The 14,554-nt window shown below is 40.8% G+C and overlaps 3 protein-coding genes across 5 annotated transcripts; 1 reads left to right on the top strand and 2 right to left on the bottom strand.

The window, feature by feature from the left end:
- The first annotated feature begins 1,087 nt into the window (after positions 1 to 1,087).
- On the top strand, positions 1,088 to 5,109 carry pnrc2 (proline-rich nuclear receptor coactivator 2). The gene is made up of 3 exons (XM_083988884.1): positions 1,088 to 1,278; positions 1,816 to 2,034; positions 2,309 to 5,109. The coding sequence occupies exon 3, from the start codon at positions 2,332 to 2,334 to the stop codon at positions 2,803 to 2,805; it is 474 nt and encodes a 157-aa protein (XP_083845010.1). The 5' UTR covers positions 1,088 to 1,278; positions 1,816 to 2,034; positions 2,309 to 2,331; the 3' UTR covers positions 2,806 to 5,109.
- A 134-nt stretch (positions 5,110 to 5,243) lies between these two features.
- srsf10a (serine and arginine rich splicing factor 10a) lies at positions 5,244 to 9,860 on the bottom strand. Of its 3 annotated transcripts, none has more exons than XM_083989695.1 (6): positions 9,648 to 9,831; positions 8,465 to 8,569; positions 7,459 to 7,562; positions 7,179 to 7,347; positions 6,296 to 6,346; positions 5,244 to 6,222 (listed from the first exon to the last, which is right to left on the bottom strand). In XM_083989695.1, exons 1-6 carry the CDS (start codon positions 9,710 to 9,712, stop codon positions 5,946 to 5,948), a joined length of 771 nt encoding a protein of 256 aa, XP_083845821.1. In that variant the 5' UTR covers positions 9,713 to 9,831; the 3' UTR covers positions 5,244 to 5,945. The 3 variants fall into 3 exon arrangements, 2 of the variants coding, with proteins under 2 accessions (XP_083845821.1, XP_083845822.1); XM_083989696.1 differs by having other exon boundaries at positions 5,244 to 6,219; XR_014596039.1 differs by lacking the exons at positions 5,244 to 6,222; positions 6,296 to 6,346; positions 7,179 to 7,347; positions 7,459 to 7,562; positions 8,465 to 8,569 and adding an exon at positions 7,944 to 8,213 and having other exon boundaries at positions 9,648 to 9,860.
- Positions 9,861 to 11,172: 1,312 nt separating this feature from the next.
- On the bottom strand, positions 11,173 to 12,325 carry fabp10a (fatty acid binding protein 10a, liver basic). The gene is made up of 4 exons (XM_083989436.1): positions 12,163 to 12,325; positions 11,810 to 11,982; positions 11,424 to 11,513; positions 11,173 to 11,271 (listed from the first exon to the last, which is right to left on the bottom strand). The coding sequence occupies exons 1-4, from the start codon at positions 12,227 to 12,229 to the stop codon at positions 11,221 to 11,223; spliced, it is 381 nt and encodes a 126-aa protein (XP_083845562.1). The 5' UTR covers positions 12,230 to 12,325; the 3' UTR covers positions 11,173 to 11,220.
- Positions 12,326 to 14,554: the final 2,229 nt, after the last annotated feature.

Here is a 14,554-nt window from a genome sequence, read left to right as displayed (position 1 = left end):
ATTGAATTGATTTGAAAACTGATCTAATGTCAGGAAAAGAAGTCTACCTTTTTCTATTTAAATGTCACTACTCTTCCACCAGTAGGCAAATGATACAAGGGCCAAACAGTGGGGATGGGGAGTAGTAAGCAACACACCACAATTTTAAAATAGCTAAAATTAAAAGCATGTAGGCCTATTAAATCTCATATTATCTTACTCATATAAAAGTAGGCTATAGACAGCAAATTTAGTAATGATAAGACAGTTTAGTAGGCCTAAGTAGCTAGTGTTACAATAGGCTACAAATCTGAGACAAAGTTAGTTCATTACTACTAAGATGAACTAGCTGCCAACTCTTAGGCATCTAAACAATGTTGTAAATGGACACCTATACTCAAGTAAAATGCAAAATAAGCACCTCACATTGTACACTACAGCTTCACTCATTATATAACTTGGGTGAAACTAGCTAGTTATCCTAAATTAGTGGGGTTAAATCACCAGCTTTAGTAAAATGGTTTTGATTTAGCTATGACGACAGAGGCTGTGGGGGATGGGCGGCTTACAGACGAGCTGTTAACATTACAGCCTGTTGCAGCTGTTTCAACCATAAAGTTCAACCCAGAAAACAGGTTTCATTCGCGGTAATAGTAAGTATGCCATGAAAAACCCGTTCCCTCGTCCTCAAAAAAAGTCCGAGGACTTCAATACTTTTGAATTACGGACTTGTTTACCTGCAATTTCAAAGAGGAATTTCATTACATAACACCAACCTACCTTTAATGTTAATATAAACCTTAATACTGTGTCTTATGTAACGTTAGCGTATTTTCCCATGTACCATTATTTGGAAATTGTTGGTTTTCGCCGATCGAAAGTGGTTGTTTTCTTTCAATATCTCACTTCTCTCGGTCAGTACACATAGCCCAACAAAGGACAGGAGCGGTGGGTTGGCGATTGACGTCACTCGTCTGGCAACAAGCGTGACTGCGTCTGCCTGTCTCGTTGCTGATTGGTCGTTCGGTTCGAACTCGGCATGTGATTGGTCCGCTCTCCGCTAGAAGCAGCTACATATCTCTGCTGTAGATTCCATTTTGTTGCAATCGAGAGGAGTCGGGAGAGAGAAGTGGCGTTTGTTTGCGGCCACTGTGACCACCACATAACACCCGAGGGTGACGGATTTGTAGGAAATATAGCTTGCTGTACTTCCTACAGAGTCCGCAGGGAGATTTCCAGAGGCTATTGTCATATATTTCTTCTGACGAAAGGCTTCAACAACCGAGCCTGAAGAAGTCGGTAAGTGAAGCAGTTTTTGCCTCGTCGCCATATTGAGCCCACTGTTTCTTTGTTTTGGTTTCGTGCCAAAAGTAGAGTGACCCAGATAGTGTAACAGTAATTTACTTAACCAGTAGCATTAATCAGTAGAAATCGTTCGAAGCGGTCAAAATCAATTCGGTTTATGTACTCAAAAATGTCGGCTAAGCCTTTTGGTCAGGACAAAGGGACTGCGGTTAAGCCTAGCCTGAAGCGCAAGTACAAGTGGGAAAACGTCAGTTTGCTTATGCAACGTATTGTTATGATACTTGCCAGTAGTTATACTAATAATATGCTGATATTGCTCATGCGAGAAGACATTTAGCAGGTATTTTGCCACGTATTGATGTATTTTTGTTGGACAGGATGTGATGACGCACTCGAAAATACGCCACCCCACCTCGCAGAGAAAATAAACGCTCTCACTCGACGGAATAACACAAAATATTTCGGACAGCGATGATTTTTGATGATTGCATAGTGCAGCTCTAACTGATATTTCCATCTTCAACCCGATAGGTCTAAGGCTTCTTGTAGCTTCGTGTGCCGAGGTGAATTGATGTTCAGCTCGGCTTCACGTGAAAACAACGCTCATTGGCACATGAAAACTTCAGACCTTGCTGGACACAAAAGTGCAGCGAGAAGTAGAGAGAAAACTACTTCGAGGACCTGGGGCCCGATTGGAGGCGAAAGATTGAAGAGAGATATCGGCTTCATCAACTTTCTGACAACAAAGAGGTGAGCAGTTGTTTTGCTCCGGGCTCTGTGTGTGGGGGAGGGGCGACGCAGGACTGTCTGGTGTTCCCGCACGTAGCCCCCTGTGCTTGTTTTCATTCAAGTGTACACGTAGTATGCGTACAGTCAAGGCAGAAGCCTTTTTGTTAAATTTATGCAGATATAATATAATAATATATATAATATTAAGGACACAATCCAGATGTCCATTGGGACTAAACAGCATATCATTTCAGTGCGTGTATCATAATTAATATCATTTAATATTTTCTTGTAGGTGACACCTAGTGCAAAAGCAGTATGGGAGGTGGAGAGAGGTACAACATTCCAGTTTCCCACCCCGAGCGCCCTTTGCCTAAGAAGAACCATCAACTTGGCCGGGCTAAGCAGAGAAGCCGTGACCAGAATGCAGCAGCAGTAGTATCTGCAGGAGGGGCAGTGGGCCTTCACCATCATGGCCACCGCCGGAGTGACAAGGGCGCAGCCTACCACAGGTCTCCAGAGGCGCGGCAGGCCGCGTCTGCAGAGAAAAATGCTTCTGTCCGTTTTGCCACCAACTATGATCAGAACTGGGAGGGTGCAGTGTCTCACCTCAACACGCTCCTGGCAACCCAGGGAAGTCCAAGCTATGCGGGGCCCAAGTTCAGTGAGCCACCCTCGCCCAGCGTTTTGCCCAAACCCCCTAGTCACTGGGTGTCCTTCCCAATAGGCTCCTGTGACAACAGGGAGATGATGGCCTTCCAGCTCAAAAGCCTACTTAAAGTGCAGGCCTGAGAGGGATACCCACACTTGATAGTTAAAAAACAAAGCCAATGCATGAACTGGGACTCTGTTGAAGGCACCCACCCACCAGGAACACCGCAGTGCTGTAATACTTTTAGCTGTTTTTTAAGATTGACTACCTTAAAGGTTAGGAGGCATTTGCAGCAATGTTTTGCTTCTGATGTTTACACCCTTTTTAAACCAATATTTGGAAATATTACAGCCCTGCAGCCTTGTTGGTCGGTGATGCCTTTAGCGGAGTCTGTGACGAATGAGAAACTGGATATCCTTTGTACTTTTTGTTTTGTTCTTTTTAAATGTTGGCTGTTAAAGCAGATGAGTGTATTTTCTTTTCCAAACAAGGTTTATAGAATAGGCCAGGTAAGTTCCAAATCCGTTTTACAGTCCATTTGTCTGGACAGACTAGCTTTTATTTACATACATTTTATGGCAATCCTTTTGGGAGTCCCTTCTTAAGCTTCAGGTGCTAAAGCAAACTCACCTTTGTAGCATTTAATGACAAGAGCCCATCACTTTTTCTTATGTTTTTGTTCCTTGTTTGGGTCAGAAAATACATTCAACTGCAATTCTGCAGGGAAAAAACGAACTTACTGTAGATGATAAGCTGTAGTCAGTAAGTACAGGTCAAAGTATAACCTCAAAGTGAAGGGTAAAAAGAGACCATGGCACACGGGCCTTAGCATGTCAACTCCTGTACCTTTTTTATTGCGCTGTGCGCACATGCACTATAGGAGTTGATCGTGTCCAAGGCCCATAACACTCTATCATAGCATTATTTTGTACAAGTCCTTTTTGTTGTGGTTTAAAAACATGTATGAAGTGCTGTGTGTAACCAAAGCAATGTTTTTGCGGTAATTTTTTTCCTTTCTCTAGACATCATCTATGCGTGGTTGGCTTTGGCATTGTCACTTGGACCTTGTCAGCCAAAGTGGTGAATGGGTTGGAGTCCCCCAGGCTAACTTCTTAACTAGTCATCTGTTCCAATCAGCACTGTTATTGCTCCATAGTCTCTGCCTATTCAGGATAGTGCTGCAGCTTGAACATGCGGAAGAGGGCCAGGTTTAGATGTGGGACTATTGAGTTTCACTCTCTGAATCACATGATATGGTCCTGTTGGCTGCATGCATTTGAAAGCAAAGGTAAGGCAGAGCTGAAGATAGTTTCTGAAGTGAAGTGGCCCTTGGGACTCCACATGGGGCAGGAGGCTGGTGTTTGTGTTTACAAAATAGGTCTGTTTGACCACCCCATAATCAACAGGCACCTGCTGCCTCTTGTTTACCCTCTTGCACTGCAATCTTTTGTTTTCATAAGTTACAGGCCAAGATGCTATTGAACTGATGGAGGCGTAAATGACTATCTCCCTATGGATTCTCTATTTTTGTGATTCAATCCTCTATTGAGGCTCTATTTGCTTTCCCTTTGCAGAATTGGAGCTGTTTATTGCCAGCCTAAAGATGACAAAACAAAGTATAAGCTTGTGAGTTCAAGAGCCATGTAAATAATGAAATGTATAAAGTACTTGTAGCATATGTACATTTGCAGACCAAGTTTGAGGCCTGCCTGACAAAAGTATTTTTAGTAATAACACTGAATGTATAAGACATGCTAAGGACATGTCTTGACTTCAATACTGAATATTTTTGTTAAAAAAATCTGCCTAAAGCATTTGTCAGTACCCTGCACTGTTATCTTTCCAGAGATCTTGCACATGTTTTTTATTGTTTTGTATTATGCAGTGTAGGGTGAAAGATGCTAAGTGCAAAAGACTGCAACAAATATCAATTGGATTTTAGGAGACTTGCATATGTATGAGTTTGAGTTCTGAATGTGCTTACAGTATGTAAGCCTGATGCTTTTAATCTTGAGTTGACCTGTTTGTGCCTGAGTTGAACCCCATGACAAAAACAATTTTCATCACGTGGCACTGCCGCAAATTGACCAAATGTTTTTATCAGAACCACTTTCATTTCTCAGCTGTTCTTCCGCCAGCTGACAATTGAATTTGGCCCCTTACTGTTTAAGTATTACCCTTTGTTGGTTGTTCATGTAGATTTTCTTTTCTTGCCCTGATTGAGCCATGCATGGCAGTCTCCTTACTCTAAATTTGTAACTTGTAATGAATTGGCTGTTAATTTGTCCCACTGATACTATGTCACCGAAGAAATGGAAAAAAAATGTGCCCTGTTTTAAAGATTGGTATGAATTGTTTAAAAAAAAAAAGCAAAGCAAATGCACTCTGAATTGACTTAAAAATTTGATACAAAAAAAATAATAAATCCCTTCCCTCTCCCCCTACTTTTGTCTGTGTTTGATATCTTTTGACAAATGTTTAGCACAACATAGGATGTTTGTCAGCATTTCATTGCCAAACAAAATGTAGCAATAGCAACTCTCATGCTTTACAAGACCACACAACTCAGATGTTCAAAAACAATTAGAATTTCTTTATTGATCAAGCATACCAAGTAAAACCATTGAAATGAGGATAACTATTAAGGAACACTTGACTTTGTTTCACTCACTGATGTACATGAGAAATGAGTGCAGCTTATCTTTAACATAACACACAAAATACTGAACCAAGTATAAGATAGCAACTGACAGCGTTTCATTCATCTTCCACTAACATGGTAACTACATAAACTGATTCTACAGTATACAGTTGCCTGTTGTATCAGCGTCCCTAAAACCAGGTTGGTAAGGTCAGGACACTTAAACTAGTAATACTGGCCTCAAGAAAACTCAGTTTAAGTTTTATTCACACTCACATAACATACTAAACTGACAGGCATATTAACAAACAAATGTAGATATTGCTAACTCTGTAAAAAAAAATATTGGCAAAGCCAAACCGAAACATCTCCTCCTTTGAACAACCCACATCACACAAGTTCCAAAAAAACCCAACCTGGGAAAACTTTCCAGGGATCAGCTGTGCTTCATTACATAACAAACCATTTTCCACTATCCTTGAAAAAATATCTCCGGTCACTGCTTTTTTCCTTTGGCAACCATAATGTGATGATAAACAGATGCAAACATAGAGCATAACACTATAGTTATCATAGGTTTGAAAGCTGAACAGAAACATCCTCAGACTGATAAATACAGGGCTTTGGAAGACCAGACAGTCAGTGACCTCCAGACTTGCGGCCAGCCCAGGACCTGGAGCGAGAGCGTGACCGAGACATGGATCTAGAGTAGGAGCGGGATGGGGATCGCCCCACCGACTGTTTCTGGGAGTTCGAAGTTGGGTGGAACTCTTCAGCGGGGCTGTGGGACCTGGACTGGCTCTTTTTGCCTTTGGGCCTGGATCTGGGGGGCGAAGGGGAGCGGGATGCAGAGTGGCTACGTGACCCTGGTTCATGGTGCGGTCGGTGATGATCACGGGGAGGACCTCTGTACCTGCTGGGAGAGATATTATTAACCCTTGAAAAGAGGAGTAGTTATATAATTACTGCAAGGTAACAAACAACCCTACTTTTCATTCTCGTGGCTTCTGCTCCGTCTGTGTCGACTGTAGGACCGAGATCTGTGCAGGGAACAAAACAACATACTGATTTCAGGGTGTAGCTGGCATTATTACCAGGATAAAAGAACCATGTGTAACTGTAATTGTAACAATACTGTAACAATGTAACTGAAACTGCTGCTAACTCCTACTCCCCCTATATTTATGCAGATACTATCATCTGTGTCTCTCTTTTTTTTTTCCTCTCTCCTTCATTGTGAAATTGCTGCTAAAACCTATGCACTTTACTCTCTTCCATTGTAATTATTATTGTTATCATTACTAATTAGGCTATGTACAGGTTCCCGTAATTAACAGATGCTACCGGTTTAAACCAGTTCTGGACTTAAATAGTCACGATACACATTGCACAAGAATTTCTCTGACCTTGAATACACTGAACTTGCATAGACTGTCTTATAGCAGGACAACTAACACTAAAAAAACCAGACTACGGTTCCCAACAAATTCAGACCAGACATTTACTTGTAATTAAGTTTATGTATGTAAGTTTGTCAATTCAAATTTGACTTGACATTTGTGTCAAACAAGGTTTTATCCATTTGTAAGTAAGTGGTCCTTCACTGTGTGCATCTCACCACAACAGTAGTGACATGTTTTTAAGTTGTGTTGGTTCTGTCAGAGTCTTGAATCAGAACCCTTGCTCAAAGCTGCTTTACTACTTATAAAAGTCTAGGGATGCACATGATTAACCGTTTAACCGATAACAAGGCTGTTTTATAGTGATCAATACAGCACAGCTTTGTAGCACCAGAAATCACAAGTTCTAGTGATAAATTAAGTAACTAAAGAAACATAAATTATACATAAAGTAAGCTTGGCAACAACTCACTCTCTGGGGCTTTCAGACCTCCGAGGGCGACGTTCATAGGAAGGGCTCCGGGACCTGCGGCGCTCATAGCTGCGGCTCCGAGACCGCCTTCGGCGGCTATCCCGATCATCATCATAGCGGGAGAAACTGCGAGGGGAATGACGCTCCTTGGACTTCATCTGGTTCGGAGCTTGATGGCAAAATTCATACCAGAACGTCAGGTTACAAGAAAGTGTATTTCACAAGCAAAGTAGCATTAAGTATAAGAGTGGTTATACTTAAAAATGCAAAATGTACATACTTTTGCGGTCTCCCTGGGCAAACTGGATCTCTATCTGACGTCCACAAACCCATTTACGGTCCAAGTTGTGAAGAGCATCTTCTGCATCGCGGACATCCTCAAACATGCTGTATTGTTAAGGTCTTTTATTTTGAAATTTGGGAAAGATGGGGCAGAAGGCTGCACACATGCACAACAATTACAAAGAAAAAGTTGGAACAAAAGTTGACAGCTCCAAATGAAAACAGACACAGCTTCTGGATCTGTGTGTGTGTGGCGAAAAATCAGTTATTTAAGGTAACAATTTTAAAGTAAAAAAATCATAATGAATTTTCTTGGCATAATGTATTGTCTTCAGCAATACCTAGAGCAATTACAATAACATAAAACTGAATCAACAGGCCCAGTTGTGATTTCAGATTGTGAAGACAAGACAAATATTGATAGTGATCAGATTCAGTAGGATACAAAAAGTTTGGCTTGTTACCTTTAACATGCTTGACCTCTGACCTTCAGCTTGATCTTTATTGTCTTGGTAGAAGAACTTGAGATTTCCTGCTTGTCTTTGCCCAATTAACACTTTGCATTTCCTCCCTTTGGTAGACAACTGGAAGCCTGGGTGCTCTCTTTTCTCCTCTTTGTATCTTCATGCTTTTGCTCTCTCTTTATTTTCCCAATTCCACTATTGCTTGTCGCCTGGGTGTCTTTGGCTTGAACCTACTCTATAACTTCAACTTTCTTTGGTGTGGGGTCTCCAGAACTGTATCTTTACCATTCTAAGGCAACAACAGAAGAAATATTGGTTAGGGATATGTTAAAATTTGAATACAGTTTACTAGATAACAAATAACACTTAAAAAAAAATACATAAAATACTCCCATGCAATGGGATAAACATTTGTGAAACAAAAGTGACTCTTCCCCAAAAAAGTCAGTTCAGGTGTCACTGCAGCCAGACTTGACAGATTTAGTACTTTACAATTCTTCAATGAAAAAACCATTTAAATATTAAAAGAATAAAGGATATTGAATGTAAGCAAATCCTCTTGCTCGGCGTGTATAGAAGTCAAGTGGAATGTAGACATCTACAATAGGCCCATAACGACCAAACTCACGTCGTAAATCCTCTGGCCTAAAGTGTCATGAAATAAGCACATTTATTCTGCTGGCTGCTGTATGAATTTAGCTGGAGCCCAGAGTAAAAGGTATTCACAGGTGCAGGTGCCAGCACAGTATATGACAACATTTATTGGCAGACAAATTGTATCACTCTCCCACTTCAAAGGAAAGACTCATTTAAAAAGGTATAGCAGAAATTGTTCAAATGAAAACCGTGAAAGTCAACTGAATACATTACCCAAAACCCATGAGTAACGTGCATTATCTAGTAACAGCAGTTGCAGAGTTACTCCTATGAAAACTATTTGGCTAACTTACATAATAGTAACCTCTTGAGGCTCAAAGTTATGGAAATTAAGGACAGTCTGTTTACTACCAGAAAATGCAGAGTCCATCTTCTCAATTATGACAATTTGAGTTAAAAAAAAAAAAGAAAAAGAAAAAAAAAGCCCTATAGAGGTTATTAAGAATAATAAACAATTATTTAAAAAAAGATAAAGATTTGAAAAACAGACGGTTGTCAGCTTTAAGACCATTAAATATCAAGTGTCAAGAAATTTCCACCTGAAATTAATTATTTGGGTCCAATAATTAGAAAATACCATGTTGTCTGGGCTTAATGGTTATCCTGGAAACCAGGAACAGTGCAATGCTAGTTTGCAAAACAACACCACAATGTGTGTTGACTGTTCATTTTTACATCAACTAGAAAATAGTAGGAGACAGGTATCATATAGTTAGCTTACTCTACATACAGGCCAGTAACTTCAAACAAAATCCCATGCTGTTGTTGTAGTAACATCAGGGCACGAATTAATGTGCAAGGTGTAAAAACAATTTGCTCAGACTTTAGATGCAATGGCAGTTGTTGCTACGTAGTAACGTTAGTATATATTACGTAAGAAAACGTCTGCGATAGCTGCTAATAGTTACCTCTTTCAATATTCGGTTAAAAATAGAAACGCCTACTGTGCCTCCTTGTTTGGGATCGCTACTCTTTATGGTGGTGTCAGATGTTTGCTAACTAACTAGCATCCCGTTAGCTTGGCCATGCTCACAGACATGCTAGTAGGGTTAAAAATAACGCGTACCTGGACTCGTCGGCGATGTTTCTGACGAAGAGAGAAGTATTAGGAGGCCTCAGGTACCTCGCCATTTTCACCGGCCCGTTGCAACAGCTTTGGTGGCCGTAAATTTGTTTATTACAGCTGTTTTTCCACAGACTCTGACGTTTTGCTGCAGAAAACACGAGCTAGTAGCTACGTGGTCAACGCGTTACTGTCACAGTGCGCATGCGCCGCCACCGCCGCCACTGGAGCCGTTCTTCTTCTTCAGTTGGATCCTCCGCCCTGCACTGCCGCCTCCCTCTGGCTTTAAACGCGAATATTTATGTTCTCTTTTCAACCAAGTATATAGAATTATATAAATTATATATAATTTCATGTGACTGTCTTCCCTTTGTCACACATCTAAATACTGAATATATTCATTCATAACTGGTGTTGGGGACGGTGGACAAACTTTGACCTCTTGGCCACCTGGGTGAGAGGATCTTTGCAAAGTAGCTGTAAATGCTTATTGTTTTGACAGGCACAACTATTCCATAGAGATGCAAAACAATCGCAATCATATGCAAAGCCACTAAAAGACAAATAACAATCACTAAGAGATGTAAAATGACCCCAAAGAGATGCAAATCAACCAAGTTTGTGAGTCTGGTGGTCTATAGGTGGGGCAGGGGGCCTTTTACTCATCTTGCTAAGGGTTGTGGTGGCAAAAAATGTTACTTCGTTCAATAAAGAATTAAAAAGAATATCTTCACACGTCAGCTGTCTTTCTTGAGTTTTAATAAACATTCATGAATAGAGTCACACAAACACAACCGAACAGCAGCACAGTCAGTGAGTGAGTGGCCTGAAGATGTTTCTCAGGGCCTCGCTCTTATAGTTCCAAAACACATGCCACATAGACAAAATACGATACTCTCTCTCACGGGATTATCTCCAGCCCGAGTCTTCACCTGCCTGACACTTACCCCCGTCCCTGTAGCTCACACAGCTCTGTGTCCACAGGGGTCAAATGAGCAGCACATATCATTAGAAGAAACGAAAAGCATATTTATATGTTGTCTATACATGTGTTCTCTCAGTTCACACAAAGGTTTCTTACACAACCTTAAAAGGTGTACATAGGTTACTTCAAAACTTCATCAAAAATAGACACACAGTCTTTGGTTACACAGTCTTGCATAGGCACACATGAGTTATCAAAATGTCCCATTACAGGGTCCCATTGTCTCATAATCATCCCATGCCAGGACCCAGATAAGTGACACAGAAATAGTGAAATACTGAAGATAATTCATTAATATGTTGATTCAAATGTAGGGGGCTGTATGTTTTCAAGACCTGTTTATACCCATACACAGCACCAGTGGGGGACTCAAGACAGCAACACAATAACAAAATCCTTCATTGCAAACATCTACTCCACTGTTTGCCTGATTCATGTATGTACACTACAGTACAGTACAGATGTCAGGCACCTGAAGGGGGTAGGCCAGTGCAAACAGAGGCACGTGTGGGCATTTGCACAGACAGATGACACAAACCCAGCTTATTAAGGCAACACTTTTATTAGACATTGGTTACTTCACTGCCAAGTTTACATCTTCTTGCTCTTCCTGATGAGAGTTGTTGAGCCCATGGTCAAACTCTGAAAAGGGATGAGAGAAAAAAGAAAACACATTTAATACATGGACAGGATACATTACATTATCTAAGCTGATATGAAGAAATTAAGTAGTAAATTATCTTCTTGATTTTGTTTGATTTAAGATGTGTGAAAGAAAGAGTGACTGCTGGTACCTCAATCATCTCTCCTCCCTTCAGCTCTTGGATGTGGCAGAACTTGCCGGTCTTGCAGACCAGTTTGCCACCCTCCAGATTGACGATGCACTGTTGGTCAAAGTGGGAGAAAATAGATATAATGAATCCTCCATGACAGACTCAGAAACAAAACAAACTAAACAGACATCTGCAAAATGATCATCATGACTTGATTTTCCGAGATACTGGCTCATTATGAAGTAGGCTATTCCCTTTTTCAGAAAGACTTTTGCTTTAAATATACTGTAGATACCGTTTGAAACATACAAGCATACATGGAGGACTAATACATTATAACTACATTACATTAAAGTAGTTCTCAGAGGCTCCATTATTTGCTAAGTCAAAGGTTATTTTAGACAAACCTTGAGCTTCTTGCCGTCCATGGTGGTGATGTCAGCCTCCTTGCCAACGGTAAAGGAGTTGGTCACAGACTTTCCAGGGGTCTTGGAGGTGACAACAAAGTCATTGCCAGTCTGCTTGATCTCAGTGACTGGCTTGATGTCCTTGGCCATCTTGATGATGTCCTCTGGGAGTTCTGTTGAGAAAAGTGCACAAATTATTATTAATTCTCGCCCAGTTGAATTTAAAAACTGATCAATCTCAGTGTTGCAAAACTGCACTGCCTTTATTCTGAGGCCTTAACACAGTCAAAATAGCCATTTTGTCTTTAGCTACCAAATATAGTTTTCACTGTGTTTTCAGGTGTGTTTCTCACCCATGGCTCTGAGAAACTCCTCGTAGTTCTCCTGAGCGTAAACCTGCCATGTTCCATTGAAGTCCATGTTGTCTAGAGGGTCTGGATCTCCTTCACCAAAGAGGGCTGGAGGCTGGGACAGCTGTGTGAAGCTCAACACAATGTGGAGAATGTGAACGTGCCCCCAAACCTTCTTATAGTGCACGGAAAAGGGGTTCCATTGCGACGTGTAATGAGTAACAAACCCCTGTGAAGTAATCGCTGTTGTTTGAACAACCTGAAGTTCACTCACTCCTGTATGACCAAACTTCAACTTTCCCTGAATATGAAGTCCGATTTGACATATTTTCTATTTACAGCATTGTGTGCAGACATACAGCATCTAGCACAAACAACATTTGTTTACTTGTTGCCTTTCTGCATTGCTGTCATCTGTAAAAGATACAATAAAGAACGCAGGTGGCTTTAGCCAAGGAATAAAACATTATTGTCTTTTAGTAGTATACCTAAGAGATCAAAGGAATAAAATACTAAACCGATTCAGTTAATATACCATTTTCACATGTATATTATTTATAGACTTGAGGTTATCATGAGATGAATGAACTCTCATTCATGTTTGCAAGCTTCCCTGTTTGTCGTTGAACCTCCTCATGTGAATCTACCTGACTGACTGGGACTTGGTTGTCAGGTTATTGACACTACGGACTGTTTGCTTTTACAACCACCATTACTATGAGCATGATATTCTTTATGAGTTGTGGGACTTTGCATGGAACAAGTTCTGTCTCATTAATGAAGTAGAATTAGCTTGGATGCACAGTGCATTTAGGAATTGTTCTTTTTTCACCTTTTGCAATCTAGCAACTTCACAAAAACTTGCACTGCAAAATATTAAAATATGAATAACTGGAATATCACATTAGGTATTCAGACCTTTGCTGTAGTAATTATAACTTTGCGTAGATGACTCCTATTTCTCTATATCATTGTTGAGATGTTTCTACACCTTGATTTAAGTCCACCTGTGGTAAAATCCGATTCAGGCCCCAGGACTAGGCTGTCTATACACTACACGGTTCAAGTGGCCCAATTCCGATTTTTTCCTCTCAAGTTGCTCAGATCGGATCTGTAACATGAATGTGTAAACGGGACAAATGCACATTGAATCGGATGTTGTCAGATCAGATTCAGGCCCCCGTAATATGTGGAAATAAATCAGATACAAATCGGATCTCTGCCAATGCGTCTGCAGTCTAAACAGACAGATCGGATCTTCCCTGGCAATGCGTGTCATACGTCATCAATGATAATATTAATTCACGTGCTCACGCGTCTCGCTGAACCTCTGTAGCCTGTGATTGACACGTGAGGCTGAGCTGGACTACCGTGGCCAGCTGTAGTCAGCTGTAATCACTGTCACAGGCGTTACAGTGTTTAATTTTTGTGGTGTCCGCGCATCTGTTTTTTTCCCCCCTCACTAGTTCTTGTTTTCATATAGGCCTACAGTGAAATTAATTTCTATGCGGATCGATACGAGGGCAAGCGAGAGCGCGAGATAAACACCAGATTTCACCGAGCCGATAAGAAATCAAGAGAGGAAAAACAAACATTGTATACAAATGTGTGAGGCTGTCCCGTCCTCACTACATGAGCGACGAAGGATCAAACGGTGGCACAACTGTCACCGTCACCGTCGCTGTCTCATCTCACAGCAGCTCCGCTCCACGCAGCCACTTCACTAATGTTATTTTGTAACGTTCACTTTGTAAGTGACGTGTCGGATATAAACTCTGAACACCAAACTCACCTTTGTTTAAAAATATTATTATATGTGTGACAATTTCCTGAAATCACTAGTTTATTTCCAGCGGGTGGTTTCATGCAGGCACAGCAGGTGTAAATGCAGATTATCAGATATGGGTCACTTCTGATAGAACATGTATAGACCGTCAAAAAAATCGGATATAGGCAACAAATCGGAATTGGGCATCAAGGCCTGCAGTGTAAAGACAGCCGACTCCAATGGTCACTCTATACCAGCTACAGAGATCCCAGATAGAAAAAACTTTTAGAAGAACAACCACTTCGAAGCGTCATGTCTGGTTTCTTCCAAACACAGTGTTTCCCATACATGACTCAGAACTGAGGCAACAAAATTGACCAGAGCCTTGTCCTTCAGGTGCTTCTTCTTCTTATTTATTATTTTGCTTTTTACAAAGTTTCGTAAGGGAGATGGTCACTTTAAAGCGGACACATGTAGTATCATCTGCAAAAATTTCATTAAGTAATATCTTATTTATTTGGAAATGAAACAACAAAAGAATTACCAGCCTGCATTGTTAAAGAAAGATCCAATTTCTCAGGTGATTTCTGCAACTTAAAAAAAGGGGGAAAAAAGAAAGAAAAATTG

This window comes from Trachurus trachurus (genome assembly GCF_905171665.1).
Source record: "Trachurus trachurus genome assembly, chromosome: 16".
Taxonomy (NCBI): Eukaryota; Metazoa; Chordata; class Actinopteri; order Carangiformes; family Carangidae; genus Trachurus; species Trachurus trachurus.
The sequence above is the reverse complement of the archived record's forward strand: the minus strand, read 5'-3'. Positions and strand labels throughout refer to the sequence as shown.